A 25,607-nucleotide genomic window follows, 5' to 3' on the forward strand; every position below is an offset into this window, starting at 1 on the left:
CTTCACTGAACTGAAGGAGTTCCGCAGGAGAAGCTGGCTTGTGCTCACCGACACAGAAGATGACAGGCGGAACACACACAGTCCCGTCACCACTGGCAGCGCCAGACACTGGCAGCTAACTAAGTAGCTCTATATTCTTATTGTTAGCCAAGGCCGACACATTTCAGCTGCAGAACAGGCTCGGACGGGATGCCTGGGTTATTTAATTCCAGTCACAGGCCACCGCTGGTAACGGTATGCTAATTTGGTCAATTTATTGAGAAACTAAAGCAGACGTGGGAGACAAAATGGGATTCCTGCACCAGCTCCATCTGCTACTGTGGAAGAACATCGCTCTGAAGAGAAGGGGACCGGTAAGACTACACATTTGTTAACATGACAGTCTATGAAATATAAAAAGGGAAAGAACAGCAGCGTATGGTTATTCGTGTCTTTAGAAAGCAGAAAGGCGCCGATTCAGCCTGCATCGCTTTTCCATTTCCCACAGCCTTTATCTGGGCTGATTCCACCAGCAGCTGTATGTCTTCAGATGTGATTATCTGGGCTGATCCACCAGCACCTCTCTGTATGTAGATGTGATTATCCGGGCTGATCCACCAGCACCTCTCTGTATGTAGATGTTATTATTAGGGCTGATCCACCAGCACCTCTCTGTCTGTCTGTCTGTCTGCAGATGTGATTATCTGGGCTGATCCACCAGCACCTCTGTCTGCATAAGTTATTATTAGGGCTGATCCACCAGCACCTCTCTGTCTGTCTGTCTGTCTGCTGATGTGATTATCAGGCGTTATAAGAACACTGTAGTGTGAAGCATGCTGTTGTTGGAAGCAGGGTCCTACTCTCTGTAGGCCTACTGTATGTGCGCTCATAATGCTCAAAGAGGACAAAGAGGTTGGTGTTTGTGGAAACAACTGATGTTTAATCGCAGTCTTTGTTTATTAGCTTCAGTTTTGTTTTTTTCTGGCCAAAATTTGGGCTGAGGCTGGCAGGGGGGCAAATAAACGCTGTACATGCACCTGCACGATAGCCGAAACATGCATACTCATCAAGAAACACGTGCAGCCACTGAATACTGAACTCACGTTATGTGCACAAAATCACGTCCACCTGACCTTTCTCATTCATACAACTCTATCACCCACAGCACAAGAACCAAAACAGTTACATTATTACTGTAGCGCCCCTCAGTGACTGAACAAGTGCTACTGTGGGCCGTGGCCGACACCAAAGCAGAACAACCTTTAAACCCTCTTTACACACTAGCTCCTAGCTTATTACCGTCCCACAACTCCAGCGATTTCCACGGCCACCCTCCTTCTTCTCTCAACCACCTACAGGTTTACAGCATCTCAAATACAACATGTAACTTCACTGACCTATGGGACATCTCAGTGATTCACTCCAAGAGTGAAACTCACATTTTAACATTAACATCAACAGTCACTACAGTCCGGTAGATTATTATGATTTCCAACCTTATTATTTGTGAGAAGAAAGTGTGCCAGGGTTGACGTCTAAACCCTGAAGTTTAGCATCGAGCTGGGTCGCATAATCCGAAACAGATTATGTCAGAAAATAAGATCTGTGACTCACGTTTATTATTCTTGCACGTTTTCTTCAGTTAATCTTCACATACCGGTAGGGCCGCTGGAAGTAAGTTTGAACAGGGGGTGCTGTGAAAAAAATTGTTGGTTTGTTTTTTTGGATAAAAAATCAACTAAAACGCAAAGAAGTCCAGTCAGAGAAAATGTATTCAAGTAAAGGTCCGGAACATCATGTCCAACTTGCGCTAGTGTGTTATATGTTGAAGAAGTTGTATCAGCGTCTGCATGTAACAGATAAATAATCATAAAACATTAACATTTTGACAATATTTGTCACTTAGTATTGAAGTGCACAGATACACAGTCCCTCTCAAGAAGTGCTGCATTTTTAAAAAAAGAGAAAATAAATACAAAAGCTCCGGAAAAATTTTGCATTTTCAAACAAAGTTCTTAACTTGAGAGAAATCTAATTTTTATTTAACTGTCCCACATTTTGACTGGACAATCTCAACCACTTTTACAATAAAAATTTTACAAATCCTAACAAATGAACACTTTCAGTGTCTCTGTCTTTCCCTCTTATATTCCAATTCAATTCAATTCCATTCAATTAAATTCAATTTTATTTATAGTACCAAATCATAACAAAAGTTATCTCAGGACACTTTATAGACTAGGTATAAACCACATGACTTCCCTTCTTTCTGTTGCTCAGTGAAAGAATTGAGCTGTAGCTTTTCCTGCCAGGGTTTTAAATCTGGGCCTAAATGGTGTCAGGGCCATTCTCATGCACATGTGGAGGTGCTCATTGGTAAGCCTGGACCGATATTTTGTCTTAATTATATTCATTGTGGAGAAAGCTGCCTCGCAACTGTACGTGGAGCCAAACATGGTCATGATGTACAGGGCTACCTTCCTCAGACCTGGGAAAGCTGACTCAGAAACCATTTGGAACCTGAAAGTGTCAGGGTCAGCTCCTCCGATCTGCCTGGAGATCAACCAGTTCCATTTAAAGAGCTCAGGATTGTCGTCTCTCAGTCTTGCTACAGCTCCTTTCTCTCTCTCCCTGTCATGGCAGGGGCTCCATCTGTGGTTATGGAAACCACTTGTTTTGACTGTGTTCCTCGCTCTCTTAACATCTCCTTAATGGCCTGGTAGATGTCCTCTCCTTGTGTACTGGTCTGAAGGGAAGTAACACCTAACAGGTCCTCACAGAATGTTTTCTGCTCTTTGTTAAAGAACCTGACATAAACTAACAACTGAGCATTGTCAGACACATCAGTGGACTCATCTACAGCCAAGCCTACACATGGTGCCTCATGGATGGCTTCATTCAGCTGGGCTAGTACATCCTGGGTTAATACCTCACCTTTCTTTGTGGCTGATGATGCTGACATAGGTATTTGCTTTATTTTGTTACACAGCTCTTTTTGTTTTCCTTCATATAAGTTTTCAGCTACTGCACTCATGCACTCCTTGACAACCCCCCTATAAGTAAATGTTTTTTTGTTTTGACCTAAAATCCAAGCAACTCTGAGGGAACATTCATGAGCACATTGTTGGGCAGTGCATGAGTGGGTCAAGATCCTGTTGGACTGGTCATACTAGGCTCTGAGACTGTTTATTTTCTCTGCAACCTCAGCTCAGACTTAAGCGGGTGTGCTCGGTTGAAATCTTTGTGCTTTGTGTCATAGCCACTATGACATGTGGAGCGCCACGCTCCACGCTCCACATTGCCAATTTTAATGAGAGCTACAGTCTTGGAGCATATCAGACACCGTGGGTTTGTACTGCCTGAGGGAAGAATGAACGGAAATTAGTCTGTCCATTCCGGATTGAAAGCTCTATTTTTGCTATCAACTTTTCTTAGATAGTGCCATTTGTGTTTTTTTTGTTGTTGTCTCCGACTCACTTTCTGACCGTCTGTTTCTCTCTCTGATCCCGACTCCCTTTCTGGCCATCTTTTTCTCTCTCTGATCCCGACTCGCTTTCTGACCGTCTGTTTTTCTCCCTTCTCCCGCCTCACTCTTCCGATCGTGTGTCGATCATCTTTGTTTCTCCCTGTCTCCAAATCCCTCCTCTGATTGTCTCCTCTCTCTGTACTGCTTTCTTTATCGTCCTTTCTGTCTCTCTGTCGTCCTGTCATCTGTCATTCGCCTCTTAATATTTTGACTGGGCCGCTGTTTGCTGCCTGGAATGCAGAGACTTGATCGGCTGAGTAGCATCACGTGGGATGACTTAGCTCGTAATGATTGGTCAGTTAATTTCCTGATGTCAACCGAAGCAGCTGTAAACACTAGAAAAGCTGCGCCGAAAAGCTGCGCGTGTTAAAAGTATCTCGTCAAATTAATTTACTATAATAATAAATGGATTATAGATCCGGGTCCGTACAGGATTGCCTCTGGGTCCGGACTTGGACCACGGTCTGCCAGTTAGTGACTATGCTAAAGGCCTATTTAAAATACATTTAAAAAATAAATAGATTGAGATTCACTACTTTGTCATATACACTTCAGTGCACACAGCCAGGGTCTGTAACACATAGATGTCATCACTTCTCAGATGTATATGTGCTATTTATTAAACTTCACAATAATGCTATAACAATTTAATAGAGTTGATCCTGAGTCACTGTACCATCTACGTTTATGTCACGGGACTCTTATTAGCTCCGAAATCATTTTATGCACATCACAAGGAAATAATCTCTGACTATTTAAGCGTTATTTAAAAATTCTCCACATCCATTACGCAAAGAACACACGGTCAAAATAACACTTACTGTCTCCATCTCAACCGTCTTGCAAAAATATTTTATGTGATGTTAAACTGCATGAATAGATACAGGCGTCGCGGCACTAGCACTTACTTTGAGCCACAGGCAGATTCAAAATTCAAGATTCAAGAAGCTTTATTTATCTCGAGGGAAATTATTGTGCAACAGTTTCAATACAAAGGTGGGAAAGGATCAGAGTGACAATAAGCTTACATAATCAAATCAAAACATAGCTCACGTAAAATAAATCAAACAATAACTAAGTGTGACAGAGTGCAACAGACATTGTGGTTAAGCGTAGGTATATACAATATACAACAATACGCACTGTGCAGTTTAGTAGCATATTGAAATAAAATAAGTACAAACTAAATAAGTGATAAGGAGCGATAAGTAATAACAGTGTTAAAAATGTAGCAGCATTTCTGACAGAACTAAGTTACAGTAAACCACAGTGAAGTGTAGCAGCATTTCTTACTGAAGTAAGTGACAGTACAACTGAATAAAGTGATGCAGTGATGATATAAAGTGACAAAGTGCCATTTTCTCAGGACACAGTGTCTCCACTGTTCCTTACCTGACCGCGGGGAGATGAATTATACAGTTTGATGGCCACCGGAAGAAAAGACTTCCTCCGGCGTTCAGTGTTACACCAGGGGAGAATGAGTCTATGACTGAAGGTGCTTCTGCCGGAGGTCAGCAGCTGGTGGAGAGGGTGAGTGTTGTTGTCCAGGATGCTGTGCAGTTTAGACAACATCCTCCTCTCTGACACCGCCACCAAAGAGTCCAGTTTAACCCCCAGGACGGAGCCAGCCTTCCTGATGATCTTACCGATTCCCTTGGCGTCTGCTGCCCTCAGTCTGCTGCCCCAGCACACAACAGCAAAGAAGATGGCACTGGCTACCACCGACTGGTAGAACATCCTCAGCATGGTGTTGCATACATTGAATGACCGGAGCCTTCTCAGGAAATAGAGACGACTCTGGCCCTTCTTGTAAACAGCCTCAGTGTTCTTGGACCAGTCCAGTTTGTTATCCAGATATACTCCAAGGTATTTGTAATCCTGGACAACATCCACAACCACACCGTTGATGGAGATGGGTGTGGGGGCAGATTCAATCCTGCGGAAATCCACCACTAGCTCCTTAGTCTTGGTGGCGTTTAGAATCAGGTGATTAGCTGCACACCACAACGCCCCTGTACTCCTCCTCCTTCCCCTCACTGACACAGCCAACAATTGCAGAGTCTTCAGCAAACTTCTGCAGGTGGCAGGACTCAGAACGGAGCTGAAAGTCTGAGGTGTACAGGGTGAACAAAAAGGGGGAAAGAGCAGTTCCCTGTGGAGCTCCAGTGCTGCTGACCACAGTGTCAGACACTCCGTCCTGCAGTCTGATCCAATGTGGTCGACCCATCAAGTAATCCGTAATCCAGGAAACGAGGGGAGGGTCCACCTGCATAGCCGTCAGCTTACGTCCCAGCAGAGCAGGCCGGATGGTATTGAATGCACTGGAGAAGTCCATGAACAAGATTCTCACTGTGGTTCCCGGTCTGTCCAGGTGGGCAGAGGCACGGTGGAGCAGGAAGATGATAGCGTCCTCCACACCTAGTCTCGGCTGGTAGGCAAACTGTAGAGGGTCCAGTGATGAGCTGACCAGTGGCCGAAGAAGTGAAAGGGCCAGCCTCTCCAGGGACTTCATCAGGTGCGACGTCAGTGCCACCGGTCTGTAATCTTCGGAGGTGCTGGGACGCACCTTCTTTGGTACTGGTACCAGGCAGGATGTCTTCCACAGCACAGGGACCTTCTCAAGACTCAGGCTGAGGTTGAAGATGTACTGCAGGACTCCACACATGCTTTGAGGACCCTCGGGCTGACATCGTCGGGACCTGCTGCCTTGCCTGGGCGGAGTCTGCACAGCTCCTTCCTCACCTGCTCTGCAGTGAAGGTCTGTCTGCTGTGTGCGTTGGTGTGGGTGGAGAGAGGTGATGGCGGGGGGAGGGGACTGTTAGGGCAAAATCGGGAAGGAATTGAGGGGGATGGTGGGGTGTCAGCAGGGCTGGAGGTTTGGAGGTGGATGGTTGTGGAGGAGCCGTCGGGGGGTGGTCCAGAGCCCTTTCATCAAATCTGTTGAAGAACAGATTCAGCTCATTGGCACGTTCAGTACCACCTCCTACTGTCTGGCTACCAGATGGTTTGTAGCCAGTAATGCTCCTCATGCAGCTCCACACATCCTTTAAATTGTTCTGCTGAAGTTTGTGCTCCAGCTTCCTCCTGTAGGTGTCTTTGCCCTGTTGGATCCTCTCCTTAAGCTCCCTCTTGACCTGCCTCATCCGCTCTCTGAGGGCCCTCTTCTTCTCATTCAGCAGGACCTTGATGTCTCTGGTGACCTACGGCTTGTTATTGGGGAAACAGCGTACAGTCACTGTAGGAACAACCCTGTCCACACAGAAATTGATGTACCCTGTTATGCAGTCCGTGAGATCATCAAGGTCCTCTCCATGTGAATCACAGAGCAAATCCCAGTCTGTAAGTTCAAAGCAGCCCTGTAAAGGTTCCTCAGTCTCCTGTGACCATCTCCTCACAGTCCTGGTGGTCACAGGAAGCCGCTGGACTTGGGGCTTATACAGGGGCTGCAGGTGGATGAGGTTGTGGTCCGATCTTCCAAGAGGAGGAAGGGCAGTGGAGCTTTAAGCCTCCTAAACATTAGCATACAGCAGGTCCAGTGTCTTGTTTTCCCTGGTGGGACAGTCCACAAACTGCTTGAAAGTGGGCAGTGTTGCAGCCAGAGTGATGTGGTTAAAGTCCCCAGATATTGCAATGAATGCATCTGGGTGCTGTGTCTGAAGGCCCGCGACGACGGTGTGAATGACGTCACTCGCGCGCGCCGCGTTTGTAGTCGGAGGAATGTAAACAACCATTACGATCACGTGTGAAAAGAATAGCAAGTCCCCGACCTTTCCTCTTGCTACTCTCACAGTGACTCCTGTCCGCCCGAACAGTCTGAAAGCCACCCTCTCCGTGCAACACAGCACACTGCTCACACGATACATCCACTGAGTCTTCACCAGGCCCGTCAGCTCGTCCATCTTATTAGCCAGCGACCTTACATTCCCCATGGTGATGGAAGGGAGAGATGGTTTGTATCTCCTCTTCATTTCCTGGTGTTTACGTCCAGCCTTACATCCCCTGTACTTTCTCCTCAGTTCTGTGGGGATTTCAGGCCTCTCCCGCATCAGTGCCATTGGTGTTAGCGACAACAGCTGTTCACGGGTGTAAACAATGGAGCCGCCGCATTGTTGCGTCCAGACGGAGACGTGGTCGGCAAAAATAGTCCCAAGAATGAGACAAACGGACAAAAAACATGTAAGAAAGTTCACGGACATAGTTGGCTAAGGTTAGCATGACGACTTACAGGAAAAAGCACTAATAAAAAAGACAGTAAATAAGATAAAATAGCTAAAAAGTGCAGAAAGGAGAAAGAGCAACTGTTGCTGGCTGCCGCTCGACACAGCGCCGGAACCGGAAATTTTTTTTTTTTTTTAAATGGTAACAGGTGAACAAATGTCGAGGTCGATCTGGGGTCATGGAGTTAAAGTTAAAGGGGACGATGAACTGAGTAATCAGTTTTTCTTTCTCTGAAAACATGGCTCTTGTTTGTGGCTGGAGCTTTGTCAAACATGATGCTACATCCTCCAGTTCGAATTGCGGTCAGATTTGACGTTGATTTAGGATAAAAGGGTCCTTCATCCTGAAGTTCTGGGTTTTAATTACCCTAGGAGGGTTTGAGGTTGTAAAACACACCTTATCTCATATTGAAACAAGTATAAAAACGTCTTATCTCCTTTTCCCTTCCTGTGACGCTGAGCAGAAAAGCAGACACAGAGGACTCACATGGTGCACTTCCTATAAGGTCCTACAATAATTTAATTTCATATAATTCTGAAGCAGCAAGGACTCTTGGATAATAAGTTGGGTATAGTTTTCTCCCTGACGTCCACTGCCATCTCCTTAGTCTTGCTGATGTTCATGAGTAGGTTGTTGTCCTGACAACAGTGGGTCAAATCCTCTGCTTCTTTTAGGTAGGCCTTATGTAATCTGTGACCACCACAGCTGTGCGGTTAGCAAACTTGATGATGGCATTGTAGTCAAAAAGTATCTACACAGTCGTGTGTACACAGGGAATAGAGCAGGGGGCTCAAAATACAGCCGGGACTTGACGCGCTGAGACGCAGCGCTGAGGCGTAGCACTGAGACGTATATTATGTTGTATTAACTGTCTTAACATATACGTTATATTCACATTACTATAAATATTATTATAGTTACCGTTAGGCTTTGCTTGGATCTCTGGAAGTGTGTCTGTCTGTCTCTCTCTGTCCATCTGTGTCTTTTCTCTCTTTCTCTCTCCTTTTCTTCCTCCCCAACCGGTCAAGACAGATGGCCGTCCTCCACAGAGCTGGGTCTGTCTGACGTTCCTGCCTGTTATAGGGAAGGTTTTCGTTGCCACCGTACTCTACAGAGCAATTGATGGGTCTATGTAAATCATAAAGTAGTAATTGAGTGTGGTCTTTACCTACTCTGTAAAGTGTCCTGAGATAACTTTTGTTATGATTCGACACTATAAATAAAATTGAATTGAATTGAATATGGCAGGCCGACTGTGCCACAATTCGCGCGTGACTTTACGTGTGCCGGAACGCGCTTTTACCGACCGTGCGCGCGTTCTGACTGACTTAATGCGTGCGGGAACGCGTTCTGACTGACTTTCACAGCCTACTCACACTGTCCTTTTGGCCGCGGCCAAAACCGGTTTTTCAGCTAAAGCCTAGTACCTTTAAGCAGTTTGAGTGGACCCGCTCCGCGCTCAACTGCGGCCAGCGGACCGTCCACGGCCCGCTTGAAAGAGGTGGGCTTTAGCGGAGCCGTTTGCACATGTACGAGCACGAGCGTGCGCACGTGTACGAGCACGAGCCCGAGCCCTACGGCAGTAGCGTTATGTCCGCCTGTTCGGACATGTAAATAGAAGGACGGACCATGCGCGGACATTTAACAACAACAACAATGGCGGTGAAAGGTTCACGTTGGTGTGGTGGGGAGGTGGAGTGTTTACTGCAGATTTGGTCGCGTTGCATATTAAACAGTCAGATGCTAATGATCTCCTCCCCTCGATTTTCTCAGCCAATAGATTTGAACTGCTTTCCACCAATCATATGCCAGGGAAAACAGACCACATCAGTCGATGCCAGATCTCCTTTGGGCAGATGTTTAAATACTACTACTACAAACTACTACAGGACTACTTGTTTACAGTGTTAGCTAAGTGTTTAGTGTGCTTGAAAAAAATATCACATATCTAACATTTGTGGACATTTTGTGTAATGTTTAAAGATATTTAAAATATACATTTGCTATTTATGTCTTCTTGACATTGAGAAGAACTGATAGTAGTATGGTTAGAGTGTCAGTTTGTGAGGCAGTTCCCTACTGAGGTGCAGCTTCAAATCCCACTTTATGCAGCACTCTTCCATGCTGTCTGTTATGCTGTTAATAATGTAATACATTACCCAATCAGGCTGAATTTGGTTTTAAGTGTTAACATGCATTTACATAGCCTGAAGATGGCAACATAAGACCAAGATGCAAATTTAAGAATATACAGAGTCCAAAAGAGAGAATAAACAATGTGAACATGTTTGAAATTATGCTGTAATTTTGTGCCCAGATAAAAAACAAATCTCAGCACAGTGTAGCAGGAAATACAGGCCTATATGTGCATCAAAAGACCACTGATATGTCCATAAAAATCTTCAATTTATTGAAAATGTCATGTTAAAAGTTCAAATCTTAAAATTTTAAAAGTTTCCCCTTAAAAATAATAAGAAATATGTGGAAAGAGGTTTGAATCCTTGACATTTGACATTATTATGGGTAATTAGTGTTTTTTAAACAAGAAATTTGAATATCACCTTGATGTTCGTCTTCTCTTTTGATTATGGTAGATATGAGTTCCTGAGAGGTGTGTGCTAGTATTTTCTATACATTAGTTTCTTAAGTATATGAAGAAAAAAACCTGACTGCAGTATGTAGACTAAAATAATGAAGTAAAACACAACTTGACATAATTACAGCGTTATAAGTCCTTGATATACTTATGGATATTTTAATTCAATTATTAAAATGACACATAGTTGTAAATGAATGAATCGTGTTGTTTATTAAACACTCTTAACAAGGGAGCACATCTATCTGGATGGACCACAAATGATGAAGGGCAGCTGGATATACAGTGAATGCATGGTTCCCCAGCACCAGTTACTATCAGTGTAGTGTGAGGTCATGCAAACTACCAGAGTGGACATGTCTCAACAATGGGCAGAAGTGCACAAACCTGTGCCAACCAATGCAGTGAGGAAGAGCCCCCCTGCACACCTGACAATCTCAGATGTAGATGATGTTGATTAAAAAAATGAGGGCCGTTCATAAATGACCCTCTGTTCACTATGATGTTCAGTGACATTTTAACATTTCTTCTGTTCTCCTCTGTTATGCCACCTGTGATTTGGCTTGTGCTGAAGTCATAATGCCTTGTTACTCTATTATGATTGTACAGAGTGTATACATCCGTATACTTTGTTTTCATCTCATTTTGTATGAGATGTCTTCTTGCCCTGCGCCAGACGGGATGATAGTGTCATATAAAAGTTGTTGTCTTGTTATGCTGCTTTTAGTTGGCAATTATGTCCTGTGTCTGTAAACAGTCTGCTGTGCTGTCAGTGGCATCTGAGTTTCCATCTATCTTGCTATCTATCTATCTATATAGACATTTATTTCTCTTTCTCTCTCTCTCTTTTTATATATTGTAGGAATTTTACACACAATACTTTAGTCAAATCAGAAGGACCTCACAGAGTATATATTGCGTAATTCAAATTCTACAGGAGGCTTTCTGGAGTCAGCAGAGTTGTAAGCAGTTTAGTGCGCCAGCAGGCATTTATTAGTAGATGGACATTGGATGATACAGACGTCTGGAAAAATGTTCTATTCTCTATCTAGGGTAATTGTGTGCAACACAGTACCCATGATCAGAGGCAAGAAGTTCTGATATCTATTCTAACTACTCCAGCATTTATGCTTGTTACAAAGGCGTGGTTATGTGTCCGCTTGTGCGTGCATATGTGTATTTCAAAAGTAGCCGTTCCGATTCCTCCATCTTCCACCCCCGCGCGTCGGGGTATCATCTGTTCCGCATGACTCTTCTTCTTTATCTGTTCGGCCAAAACGATACTAAAGTTGTGCGGTTAGAGGAAAATGCATCTCCGCGTGCATGGGCCCTAAAACTGCTGGGCATAAGATTCAAAACGCCCTGTTTCCTGATTCCCATTGAGCGAATCAGAGAAGCCAGTTGTGAAAGCAGCAGCATCATAGGATAACCAGCTGATTGGTTTTTGCATTCATGCTAAAGACACCTGGAGACAGTTTTGGGACAGTAAGGATGATGGCTATGCTGCTTTCATACTCAAGAAAAGCTGTGTTTAGCACACTCCGGCTCCTCACCTGCTCCTGCCAGAGCCATGGGTGAGTCTTGTTTTGTATTTGTTTGGACAAACGGATGTGCATGTTACTGTCAGAGAACACCAGAAGAAACACTACATTGCCAAAGATGGCTAATTTGTTCCTTTAGTAGCCGTTCCGATTCCTCCATCTTCCACCCCCGCGCGTCGGGGTATCATCTGTTCCGCATGACTCTTCTTCTTTATCTGGGAAAAAGCACATACTCTCATACTCCCTGTCCCCTGCCTCCTTATATGGTTTTTCCTGCCTCCTTATATGGTTGTTGTTTGCAAACGGCAATTCTCTAATCTCAACTAGTTGCCAGGTGCGTTTGTGCAAGCTGGCTATTTCATTGTCTTGTGACCTTGACTGGCTGCCAAAGGTTTGTGTGCTTTTGCAGAAAGCAGAAAAGCTTGAGCCTGGACTAATATCTAATATCACACTCTTAAATGATTATACCTAATAATCACACTATCACACCCTTAAATGATTATACTTATTGCGTCTTATTATCACACTCTCATTAATCATTACTAATACACACGCTAACATATGATTATGATACTTCACTCATTGATTATAAATTATTCAATATATATATGTAATATTTTTATATATAATATATATATATAATATATATATATATATATATTATGAATATAAAAAGAGAGATATAATATATGTATATATATATATGTATGTGTATATATATATATATATGTATGTGTATATATATATATATATATATATATATATATATATATATATATATATATATATATATATATATCGGAGAGTTGACATACACAAAATCCAAAGGGCTAGATTCAGCATTCAGGTTAGCAGAATCAAATCTTGTAAAAGATCCCGCTCAGAACGAAATCAGAACGCGTCCCAATCTCGTGCTCAGCACGCGTGCCGAAACAGCCAGAACGCGCGCTCTGATCATGCTCAAAACGCGTGCCCGAACGCGCACCAGAACAGGTGCCCGAACGCGCTCCAGAACGTGTGCCTGAACGCGCTCCAAAACGCGTGCCCAAGCGTGCTCCAAAACGTGTGCCTAAGCGCGTTCGGGCACGCGTTCGGGCACGCGTTCGGGCACGCGTTCTGGAGCGCGCTTGGGTGCGCGTTTTGGAGCGCTCTGATCATGCTCAAAACACGTGCCGGTACGCGATGTCATGTGAACTAATCATATCAGGTCAAACAGACTTTCCGGCTTCCTCCTGCTACTCCTCTGGATTATGAAGAGACAGCAGCTCAGGTCGACTCGAGTTTGCTCTATTGAGAATTATACAGTTAAAAAGGTAAGTTATTTACATTAACTAGTTATTTTATGATGAATAATTAACAGTAAACTGACTACTTGTTGTGATATTTTTTCTCGCAGCATAGGAGTTAGCATAGTTGCTAAATTGCTAAACATTTGGCCAAATGTAGTCCTGCACCATTGTACATCTCACTCTCCTCCACTCAGTTCTCTGGTGTTTACTCTGGAGTGGTTTTTCATCATGAAGACCTGGAATAGTGGAGGGGTTAGTCCATTCAAAACCTTAAAAATGGGGCAGGCATCCAAAAACAACTGGTAGCTTTCGAAGTATGTATTCATTAGGCAGAATGGTTTATTTCATGTAATTTCATTTGTTTTAACAATCTAAATCTTGGAAGTAACTAAATAAATGTAGTGGAGTATAAAGTAGATTAAAATGGAATTACTAATGTACAAGTACCTCAAAATTGTACCTAAGGTAATGTAGTAAATGTACTTTCCACCACTGCAACAATAACTCTCACGGCTTTTCATACTGTCATGCTGTGTATGCTACAATACTGTCACTTTATTTATTTTTTTTTTTTTTTGCAGGTAAGGCTAATTCAGTGGATCTTTCAGTTCAGTTGCAGTGACAGTTTGGACTAACTGTATGTAAAATATCCTCACAGCAAATTCAGTCAAAAACAACTGGACTGGTTGTTTGTCTAGGAAGACGTTTCACCTCTCATCCAAGAGGCTTCATCAGTTCATGTACGCATCTGACCAGGCTGGGACTGGTCCAACTAACTGGTGTGGAGATCCAGGTATTTAACCTCTCACAAGGCCGATGATGTCACTGAAACCCTTTGTGCTCCAAGTGCCCACGCCCGTCGTTAGAGTGACAGTCGGTGGTGGGCAGTTGGTTTCGACGTCGTTAGTACTCTATTGAGTCTGAACGACAGTCGTTGGGGTCACCCGGGCCATGTGTGAACAGTTGTCCTTTGAGGTTAGATTGTTGAATCTCCTGGGAAGGGATGAAAGGGCGGCATTGTAAATTGGAGATAAGTGGTGTCTCAGACCCCCTCCTCTGTTTAGCGATGGTTTCTCCACTTTTACATAGATGGCTTCTTTTACTCCTCTTTCAAACCATCTGTCCTCTCTGTCCAAGATTTGGACATTGCTGTCATCAAAGGAGTGGGCTTTCTCCTTGAGGTGTAAGTGGACAGCCGAGTCCAGGCCTGAGGAGTTAGCTCTCCTGTGTTGGGCCATGCGTTTATGCAGTGGTTGTTTTGTTTCTCCAATGTAAAGATCTTTGCATTCCTCGTTGCATTGGACAGCATAAACCAGGTTGCTTTTGTGGTGGTGTGGTGTTCTGTCCTTCGGATGTACTAGTCTCTGTCTGAGTGTGTTACCGGGTTTGAAGTACACAGGGATGCAGTGTTTGTTGAAAATCCTCCTGAGTTTCTCCGATACCCCAGCCACATATGGGATGACTATGTTGTTTCTCCTGTTATCTTTTTCTTTCTCAACCACTTTGGTTTTCTTTCTGGAGGCAGCTGCCGTTTTAACAAAGGTCCCGCTGGGGTAGCCACAAGTTGTGAGGGCGCCTCTCAGGTGCTTGCGTTCTTCCCCTTGAGCCTGTGAGCTAGTGGGTACGTTATCAGCCCATATGTGGCTGGGGTATCAGACAAATACAGTGACAATATGCAGACAGTAAGGGTACGTCCACACGATCGAAAACAACCTTTTTTTCTACATTGTTGTTAAAAAGTTTTCCATCCACACAGCCTGGATTAAAGAAATATCTGCGTCCACAGGAAACCAGTGAAACCGGCTAGAAGCTAAAGTACACGTGCCAGGCCTGGATATGGCGCTGTAACTGACACAGAAATACACCAACAACAGAGAAGAAGAGACGAGGAGACGCTGTGGAGAATCCAAACACCTGAGAGTTTCTCTCCAAATCTGGAGACTTCCCTAATCCTCCTCCATCCTAGAGACAAATGTGTCCCTGTTTCTGGTGTTAGTGGAGACTTTTGTGCTGTTTTGGACTCTGATGCACCAATCACTCTGTAATAACTGATCTCAACGAGCAGAGGGTGCTGCTGGGAGCCCCTTTCCTGTCCCAAAGCATTCAGGCGCCACTTTCTCACTATATATTTAGAGACTTTTCACACCTTCTTAGAGCTTGATTTAGAAAAAGAGACTAGAGAGCAGTTAAGCTCCTTAATCAGAGCATCAGGGAAAAGGGAGAAATCTGTGGTCGACCTAATTCATTCCCATGCATGTGGCTCAGAGTCCAGTTCAGTAACAGTCTATGGGTCCGTCGTTCTCCTCTCACGCAGCAGCACTGTTGTTGGTATGTGACGCCGCGGGGTTAGATGTCAGGGGGGATGATGACAGCATCGTTCAACAAAGTCTGTGGTTTCGCCGGCTGCGTGTGGATGGTCGGCCAAAACGATACTAAAGTTGTGCGGTTAGAGGAAAATGCATCTCCGTGTGCATGGGCCCTAAAACTGCTGGGCATAAGATTCAAAACGCCCTGTTTCCTGATTCCCATTGAGCGAATCAGAGAAGCCAGTTGTGAAAGCAGCAGCATCATAGGATAACCAGCTGATTGGTTTTTGCATTCATGCTAAAGACACCTGGAGACAGTTTTGGGACAGCAAGGATGATGGTTATGCTGCTTTCATACTCAAGAAAAGCTGTGTTTAGCACACTCCGGCTCCTCACCTGCTCCTGCCAGAGCCATGGGTGAGTCTTGTTTTGTATTTGTTTGGACAAACGGATGTGCATGTTACTGTCAGAGAACACCAGAAGAAACACTACATTGCCAAAGATGGCTAATTTGTTCCTTTACTAACACCCACTATTGTACATTGACAAATTATAAATGACTGACAGGACTGTTTCTGTCATAGGACAATCTGCTACACTGGCAACTGCGCCGCATACGAAGGCTTCAGAAGTAGATGGTAAATGCATTATACGCATTTCTGTTACATTTAAACTTTTCTCTCATATACACCTTGCTTCTTTACATTCAAACCTAATTGATTGCTTTTTGTTTTCTGTCCCCTCCTGCAGAAACAGCTCTGCCAGCTGTGAAGAAAGCTGCCCCCCTTCCCAAGGAGGTGATGTTTCTATTGCCGAAAACAGCAGGACCCACGCCAACAGAGACAGCCATCACACTTCCAGGTGAGTGTTATTTTATCTGTATTCGCATTTAAACATATTAGTGTAGTATCCATCGTGACTGTTGTCATTTGTAATTTTATATTCTGCCTTTATCTTCCTGTTAGTAATAAAATGTTTTAATATTATATGTAGGGCCTTTTGCAGCACCCACTTAACCACTGCTGACACAAAGTGCAAAGAGATCTCAAAGTAAGTATTTAAAGAAGCATTTACGCAAATCCAATTTCTTAATTTGGCCACTAGATGGAGCCAGTGGTGGAGCATATCAGATATAAACAAGTGGTGGTCTCTCCTACTCCCTACATGGATATGCATCCGACACCTCACACCCCCCCTCCTTTTGCATATTTCAGCTTATTTTATGCTATCACTGCTGTATTTGCAATAATACTCCTTTGAATCAGGTATGAAAATCACTCACCTTTCGTCGGAATTTATATTTAATATATTAATATTTTATTTTTAATTACATTTTTAAAAAAATGTTGGGGGGGGGGGGGATTCTGTCCTTCGAAACACTAGGAATCGTCCTCAGCATCATCAGGAGTAACAGTCGAGGAGGTTGTTATCGTGTAAAAAGTGATCAATTCGGGAGAATGTGTGGTGTACATGTGAAAAAAAGAAGAAAGCTTTACCATGGGGATTTATAAACCTCAAAGGGTCTGATATTCCAGACTGTGGTGTCTTTCACAGTCTGTCTGGTTGAATGTGTCGGCATATTTAGGTGGATGTATCCGTTGAACGAGACAAATATTAATATTGTTGTGACTTTCGGGGTCCTGAAGCGTAAAAATTATCAAAAGTTGCAGGAGTGAGACTCAACTCGTGTCTACTCCATCTCAGCCAAACCGGATTGGAGAGGAGGAGAATTATTACTACTTGTTTGATCAGCTGTTGTGCTGTTGCATTTTGAGGCATATTACTACTTTTTACAGCGATAAAATAAAGACAGTACATGCACTCTTTATTATCAGGCTGCTCCAATAAGTCTGTTAAGAGTCTCCAGTTGGTCAAAAATTCTGCAGCTCGTGTACTAACTAAAACAAATCGAAGACAACATATTTCTCCTGTATTAGCTTCTTTGCACTGGCTACCTGTAAAATCCAGAATATAATTTAAAATCCTTCTCCTTACCTACAAAGCTCTTATTGGTCAGGCTCCGTCATATCTTAAAGAGCTCATAGTACCATATTACCCGACTAGATCGCTGTGCTCTGAGAATGCAGGGCTACTTGTCATTCCTAGAGTCTCCAAAAGTAGAATGGGAGGCAGAGCCTTCAGCTACCAAGCTCCTCTCCTGTTGAACCAACTCCCAAGTGTTGTTCAGAACACTGTCCCCATATTTAAGAGTACGCTCAAAACTTTCCTTTCTGATAAAGCTCATAGTAAGGGCTTCCTAGCCCTTAGCTGGGTTGTTATTGACATTCAGTTTCTCTTTGAGCCTGCATGTACAGGGCCAAAGCTGATTTTGTTCTGCTTAATTATGCTGCTATAGGCCTATTCTGCCGGGGGATAATCCTTTTCCCAATACTCTGACCTTCTCTCCTCTCTATCTGTATCATTCATGTCTCATCAATGCATGTTACTAATTCAACTTCTTCCCCGGAGTTGTTTGTGCTTTGTCATCTCTCAGGTCTCTGCTGATCGTGGTGGTGCCTGCTGCCGTGGTCCTGCATGACGCTTCCTGCTGCTATTATCACTGTTACTCATATATACTATCACTAGTTTTATAAATTATTATATTTGTAGCCTTAAAAACATCATTAGTGATATATCTCATTTTATCACAGCTGCTGTTACCACTACTCATCATAGCATAATTATTATCATTGTCATATTCTTTCACCTTAGCTGTGCTTGTTTCTACTATTCTACTGTATTGGCTGCAATAACATATAAGTCATGTTCACAATACTATAGATATAACTATAGTGGTGGTTGCTTGCATCTCTGGGACTGTCTCTCTGTCTGTCTTTGTCTCTCTCTGTCCATCTGTCCGTCTTTTCTAACTTTCTCTCTCCTTTTCTTCCTCCCCAACCGGTGCAGACAGATGTCCATCCTCCACAGAACTGGGTCTGTTGGACGTTCCTGCGTGTTAAAGGGAAAGTTATTCATGCCACTGCGTACTCAATGGGGGGAATTGTTGGATCAATGTAAATCATAAATAAGTCATAGAGTGTGGTCTATACCTACTCTGTAAAGTGTCCTGAGATAACTGTTGTTATGATTTGGCACTGTTGTAGTGTGTGTACTGCCCTGCCAAAGTACTGTCCATTTATGGTGACCAGGGCATGGAGATGGAGATGACCTGGAAACAGTCTCCGTTTTATGAGATGGAAAAGAAGAGATGGGGGGCTGAAAAGGGAAAGTGGTAAGGGGTGTGTATATATCTTTTGCTCATTTTAATTTACTTTAAAGTATTTCTCTATTTTTTATTAATATGTCTGATTTAATGTAGGCTGCTTTTTGACTTCCACTCTTCTGCACCTCCCCTCCACATGCATTAAGGAACCTGGATGGACAAGGGCCCTCGATGCTCCAAGAACCTGGACAAAATCCCCTTGAATGTCTTTAAACGAAATATCCCCTGTTTTAAGTTACATAGTATTTTCTATTTATATTTTATTCAAACATTTCTGAAAAAAATGTATTGTCAGTACTCAAAGTTCCATGAGGATATCTATAAGTAAAATATTTTACCCTATTCACCTGCAGTGTCCAGAGATGGGCACTAGAGTTGAGGCTTGGACTCGTGTCGCACCACGACTCGAGTCAGAGCCTCAACTCGAGACCCCCTTAAGTCGCAAACAAATGAGACTTCAGACTCGACTCGGACTCGAGATTTGAGACTCGTGCACAATCTTTTTGTTTACGTAGTGTTTGGAGCATGAACATCAGGAGCAGAAAGTCATTCTCTCCCACAGAGGTGCACAAGCCCCCACACTCCACCGATGAGTTAGTTCCAAGTTGGATAATCAACCACCCCAGTCCCAGCCTATCCAAATATCCAACTTAAAACTAAGTCACTGCAGTTACATTACTGTTCGTCATATTGTTTGGCTTTAATAACTTCAGGCACAGCCGAAACAAAAGAATCCCTGATTGCAACGTCTGTGTATTAAAGTCATTCATAAGCTATCCACGTTAACTTGCTACTAATGTTAGTTAGACTGGAGTTAATTGAATTACATATTTTGGTGTTTTCTTGCTGACATTAAACATATCTTTTTTCCTGAGACAGACAACAGCACGACTGACAACATTTCTGACAAACATAATGAGCAGCCAATTCAAAATACATATATATAGATATATCTCTCAAATAAGTGAAAACAGCAAATATACATCCAAATTGAACACAACCATGGATATATCATGCAGGATATCTACAGCCAGATGTGTCTGCCTCCAGGTTATTATAAATGTCTTCAAATCCTCCAATGAGAGCAGCACCTGAAGTTTCAGGTGTCTAAAATTAGTTCCAGGTAAAACTGCAACTCATTTACAGTACATTATAAACTGTCATTAGTTGGGACCTTGTGTATTTATACCATACAGTTGCACTGCAACTCTATTTTATTATTTATTAAAACAATAAGAGACTTGATTAGGGCTTGCTGCTGCCCTTAGAGACTTGAGACTTGACTTGGACTTGCAAAAAGTAACTTGTGACCATCTCTGGCAGTGTCTCGACTTGATGTCAAATTTCCATGTTTATTTATTCTTAAGATTGTCTTATAAACAACAAAATGCATTCATTTATGTATATATTTATGAATATAAAGTAAAGAAAACATTTGCACACACATCTCTGTAACTCACATCTACCATAATCAAAAGAGAAGATGAACATCAAGGTGAAATTAACATTTCTTATAAAAAAAACAACTATATACCCTTAATAATGTCAAATGTCCTTTGCCCGAATATGGGTTTTGAACTTGCAGCTAAACAAGACCGAAGATGAAGGGTAGGTAGGATTTTGAAAATATTACACTGGCATACGCTGTTTACATTGGTATGCACACAGTATAGGTATATCAATGACAATATACCTTAGATAAGATCAGTTAAAAAGCTATTAAAACATCAACAAACTGTGGATATGCAGCCCACTGCACAACTCTTTCTCTAGCCTTAACAGCATAACAGACAGCATGGAAGAGGGATGGACACTTAAAAGTGATGCATAGAGTGGCAGCTCAGTAGGTAACCGCCTCACAAACTGACACAAACCATTCCACTATCAGTCCTTCTCCCAGTGAGTTTTGGAGTGCCAGATGTTATATATGAGCAAACATCTATACAGCAAAGATCTGCCCAAAGGAGATCTAGCATCGACTGATGTGGTCGGTTTTCCCTGGCATATGATTGGTGGAATGCAGTTCACATCTATTGGCTGAGAAAATCGAGGGGAGGAGATCATTAGCATCTGACTGTTTAATATGCAATGCGTCCTAGAGGAGTTATTCACGCGTCCTTAACACGCGTCAAAAAGCATGTTTGAAAGTCGGTCAGAACGCGTTCCGGCACACGTAAAGTCGGTTAAGCGCGTTCCGGCACGCGTAAAGTAACGCACGAATTGTGGCACAGTCGGCCTGCCATAAACGTAGGTCTGAGACGTAGCGCTGAGATGGACACGAGAGAGGACAGCGGTCATGAAGGCCTACGCTACGTTGCACCTCATAAACCGAACTGTGACATGCGTACCGAACGGGACGAATTTTTTCGGTAAACCGTTCCACCCCTATATATATATATATACTGTATATATATAGTATAATGTATATATGATATCTTAATAACTGAAAATACTGTTACTGTTGTGTTTTGTTGTTTGTTGTTTTTGTTGTATATAATGTCTTATTAGTTATTTAATTTTGTAATGCAAGAAATGCAAATTAGGCAACACCTCATAAAAGCAGTCAGAACAAATAAGATAAGATAAAGGATTGACAGCGCACCTGAAATTGTGTACCGTATATTTCGGATTATAAGTTGCAGTTATTTTCATAGTTTAGCCGGGGGTGCGACTTATACTCTGGAGCGACTTATGTGTGAAATTATTAACACATTACCGTAAAATATCAAATAATAGCCCGGGCTATTATTTATCTCAGTCACGTAAGAGACTAGGCGTCTATCAGCAATCGTCACACACACACGTCAACCAATCAAAATTCGGCGGGGGCGGGTCATGGCAGAAGTGCATTGTGAAAAAAAAGATGCTACCTGCTACTTCCGTACCTAAGAGTTGGTGGAGTTGTTCAGAAGTGACACCGAGGAAGAAGAGTTCATTGGATTTAGTTATTAGGAGTGAAAGATTGTTTGGTAAACGTAAAGCATGTTCTATATGTTATAGTTATTTGAATGACTCTTACCGTAATATGTTACAATAACATACCAGGCACGTTCTCAGTTCGTTGTTTATGCGTCATATAACGTACACTTATTCAGCCTGTTGTTCTCTATTCTATTTTTTATTTTAAATTGCCTTTCAAGATGAAATGTCTATTCTTGGTGTTGGGTTTTATCAAATAAATTTCCCCAAAAAATGCGACTTATACTCTAGTACGACTTATATATGTTTATTTCCTTCTTTATTATGCATTTTCGGCTGGTGAGACATACTCCGGAGCGACTTTTAATCCGAAAAATAAGGTATATGCATTTTGTGATGCAGATGGCTCCTGAATAAGCATGCAGTAGCATTTGAGGAGAAGGCCAGGGTAATTCCTCTGCAGCAGCAAATGGCCAAATCTGCAAGGATTGGAACTGATGTCAACCATAAAAAGACATGCATCTGTGTCTCACAGCCTTGATTGATTTTCTAAATTTACCTAAAAGGGATATTTTGACAGCCTTGATATATATACTTTATATATATATATATATATATATATATATATATATATATATTATAGGAAAGTAATAGATCCTTGATTCTTCCAACCGCGCATGCGCACGTAGCCCCAGCGACTAACATGGAGAAAAAACAAACGTCAACATCACAGGTGAAGTCAATAACATTTATACCATAATGTATTTCATAAAATCTTACTTTTTAAATAATATGCTTTTACTTATAAGAAAATGCATAGTTTCTCTTGAACTTATCTGTGCTACTCTAATCAGAGCAGCATCCACAGCAAGTAGTGAGCTACCTATACTTGACAATGGTCACAGTTGACCAATCAGAAAGCAGCATTCAACAGTCATTAGGTATTACTTGTTATTCTTTTGAATTGCAAGAGTGAAAAACTAGCTCGCTAGTAAATACTTAATAATAAAAATCTACTACAGTAACAAAGTACAATTACTTCATACTTGTCACCTCTGCTCTGGGGCTACGTGCGCATGCACGGTGGAAAGAATCGCGGATCTATTATTTTCCCTGGGGCGACCTGACTGTGATCTCAGTGGCGTCATTTCAGCATTTTTCTACTCGTATCCGTAAATTTGAAGTAGTATTCACAGTGAAGACTTTGTACTCACAGCTTTTTGATTCATACTCAAACAATCCTAACCGACATCCAATTTCACAGACTCATGGATATGACTACAGAATTTTGCGTGCAACAATTTTTTGACACACGAATTGTTAACATCATGAATATGAATTAGAGAATTACGGATATGTCTTTTTGACAGCTGTCTTACACCATACTCCTGGAGCCAGTGCCTCCTCCTCCACTCCTGGAGTCAGGGCCACTGCTGCATCATCCTCCTCCTCCTCCAGTCTTGGAGCCAGGGCCAGTGCCTCCTCCTCCTCCACTCCAGGAGCTAGGGCCACTACTGCATCCTCCTTCTCCACTCCTGGAGCCAGGGCCACTGCTGCATCCTCCTCCTACTTCTCCTCCACTCTTCGAGCCAGAGCCATTACTGATGAAGCCTCTTCCTCCTCTTATTCTTCTACCCCTAAAGCCAAAGCCACTGTAACTAGTCTAAGCCTAGCAAAGGTTTTATTTCATAAATGAAAAAGAATTAAAACTACATTCTCCCCTTAAAAAGCTATTGGTCTTTTTTATGTGAAAGTTAAAGTAAAACTGCAATTTCCCAGCTTGGGATCAATAAAGTATTTCTATTCTAGCCCTTTTTAAAGTTAAAGTCTTTTTGCACCTATATGGGTACATCACAGAACCGCAGCAAGGGTTATGTGTGGGGCGTTGCTGATATCTCACAATTTTACATATTTGTTAAGCAGGCATTACTTTTTTTCTGGCCTCCAAAGACAGAATTTATGTCTTTTGTTTTGGTCCAGTGTCTTCAAGAGCATCTAATGAAGTGGCTGGTGAATGTAAATATCTCAATGTTTGCAAGATGTCTGTTGTGACAAGTTTATACCCAGCACATAACACCTTACCTGGTCTGGCCTGCCGAGATGAAGACGTGTGGGCGAGCTGCAGTCCACTGGCCGTAGCTCCAGGGGCGTAGCGCCCATGGGGGATGTGGGTGTTTTAACACCCACACTTTTCCCAGTGAGGCAGACAAACGCCTTACTACAGTCGCTCAGTTTCACTGACCGGTCTCCGTCTGCGCTCCCTGCAGATGCCTCCTCTTCCCCTCCCTCTCCTGTTGTTGCTTCAACATGACTCCGGCTTTCAGTGTGATTGGCTGTTCTGCTTAAAGTCTTCTTTTAAAAAAACTTTATTAGCGATGGTACATATCCAACCACAGAAGTTATGGTTGTTTACATCTCCTTTTTACAGGTACTGTGAATGAGTGTTTATGCTTTAAAATTTTTAAATAAGCTTGATGTGTTTGGAAAGCTCTTCTGTTTATGTTTTGTTGACATGGGTATTTTATTTCTTTTTTTAGACTAATGCTAATTAAGATATTGTTCAGCAGCTAGCTAAATTCATTTATGTATGTGGCATGTAGCCTAATGTATAAAGACACGTTGATAAACGCAGGGAACTGACGAAGAGAAGGGACAAATTGCCATTGTTAAGCAGTGTATTTTTGGGTTTATTGCCAGTGCAGTTGATTTTGATATTTTGAGCATTGTTTGTTGATTAGCTGAATACTTTTGTCGATACTTACCTGTTGTGTTTGATTGTACCTTTTTTTATATATCCCCTTTTCAGGGCCCAAGTAAGCTAAATTTAGCAGTCACAGTCCTGTCAGACCCATGTCACTATCAAGCTTACCACTGTCTTTTTTTCACACAATATCATTAAGATGCAGAAAAGAAAGGAGAAGATTTAAATCTTTTTCAAGAGAAGTCCTGTAAGTGAAATTGAAAGCTGAAAGTTGAAAAATGTTGACATTAAACAAGAGTAGCCTATTTCAATTAGATATTATTAGCATTTATTTCATGACAACTTTTCAAAACACACCGAGGTTTGCTAGTGCCACAGCTGTAACTGTTGAGCCTATTCCCTTACCACTGCACCCTTGTTTAGGAGAGAAAATTGCTGGAGGCATCGGTTTCAGAGAGCACAGGAAGGTTCACAGGTGAGCAATGAAATGAAAACATGGCTACCTTAACAGTGTTGCTGTGTACCATGTACATAAAGACGAGCTGCACAGGGTAAACAGAAAAATGATCGCTGAACAGTTTGTCTCATGTAAGGAGGGTAGAAAGAGCTCTTTTGGTTAATTTAAATGAAAGGTAATTGGTTCTATGTTCATATTAATGAAGAACACAGAATGCAACTTTGTTGTGTTAACTTTACACTTTCTGGGGGACGACACTAGCTCAGTGCCCCTGTGAGGACCATGAATGGAGTGTGGACTGGTGGCTGGAGAGGTGCTAGTTCATCTCCTGGGCACTGCCAAGGTGCTGTTGAGCAAGGCACCAAACCCCCAACTGCTCAGGGCCCCAATCCATTTGGCAGCCCCCTCGCTCTGACATCTCTCTCCATTAATTGCATGTATATAGGTCCTGTTTGTGCATGTGTGTGTATTTCGGGCCTGTGTGTGTAATCTGAATTATATAAAAACAGAAAAAAAATGTATTTCCCCTTGCAGGATTAATAAAGGAATTCTTCTACATCTTTTATTTACCTGTTGCCATCGATGATGTTTTTTTATGTTCATGCTCAACCTACTACAATCTACTCAGAATTGATTGAAGTATCTCTGATCAGAAAATGAAGAGTTCCCTCAGGATCAAGTTAGGTCAGGCTGAGGCTCAGAGTTTGTTGTTTGCTTTCTGAAACAGGGCCCCTTCGATGGCCAACAGCTCTGTAAACAACAACAAAAAACAGGAGAACAGTCAAACTCTACACAGGGCCAATGGCAATGTGAGAAAGTAACGTTAGCATCAATGCTAATGTAAGCTTTTGT

At 42.4% G+C, this 25,607-nt stretch overlaps 1 protein-coding gene across 1 annotated transcript in view; it reads left to right on the forward strand.

Moving 5' to 3' along the window:
- Positions 1-247: 247 nt before the first annotated feature.
- Positions 248-25,607, forward strand: part of abca2 (ATP-binding cassette, sub-family A (ABC1), member 2) — a 423,663-nt gene continuing 398,303 nt past the window's right edge. Inside the window, exon 1 of the mRNA XM_083912406.1 lies at positions 248-353. Coding sequence (XP_083768532.1) covers positions 288-353 — 66 coding nt within the window. The 5' untranslated portion in view covers positions 248-287. The remainder of the gene's footprint in view (positions 354-25,607) is intronic.

Source organism: Echiichthys vipera (assembly GCF_963691815.1).
Source record: "Echiichthys vipera genome assembly, chromosome: 4".
NCBI lineage: Eukaryota > Metazoa > Chordata > Actinopteri > Perciformes > Trachinidae > Echiichthys > Echiichthys vipera.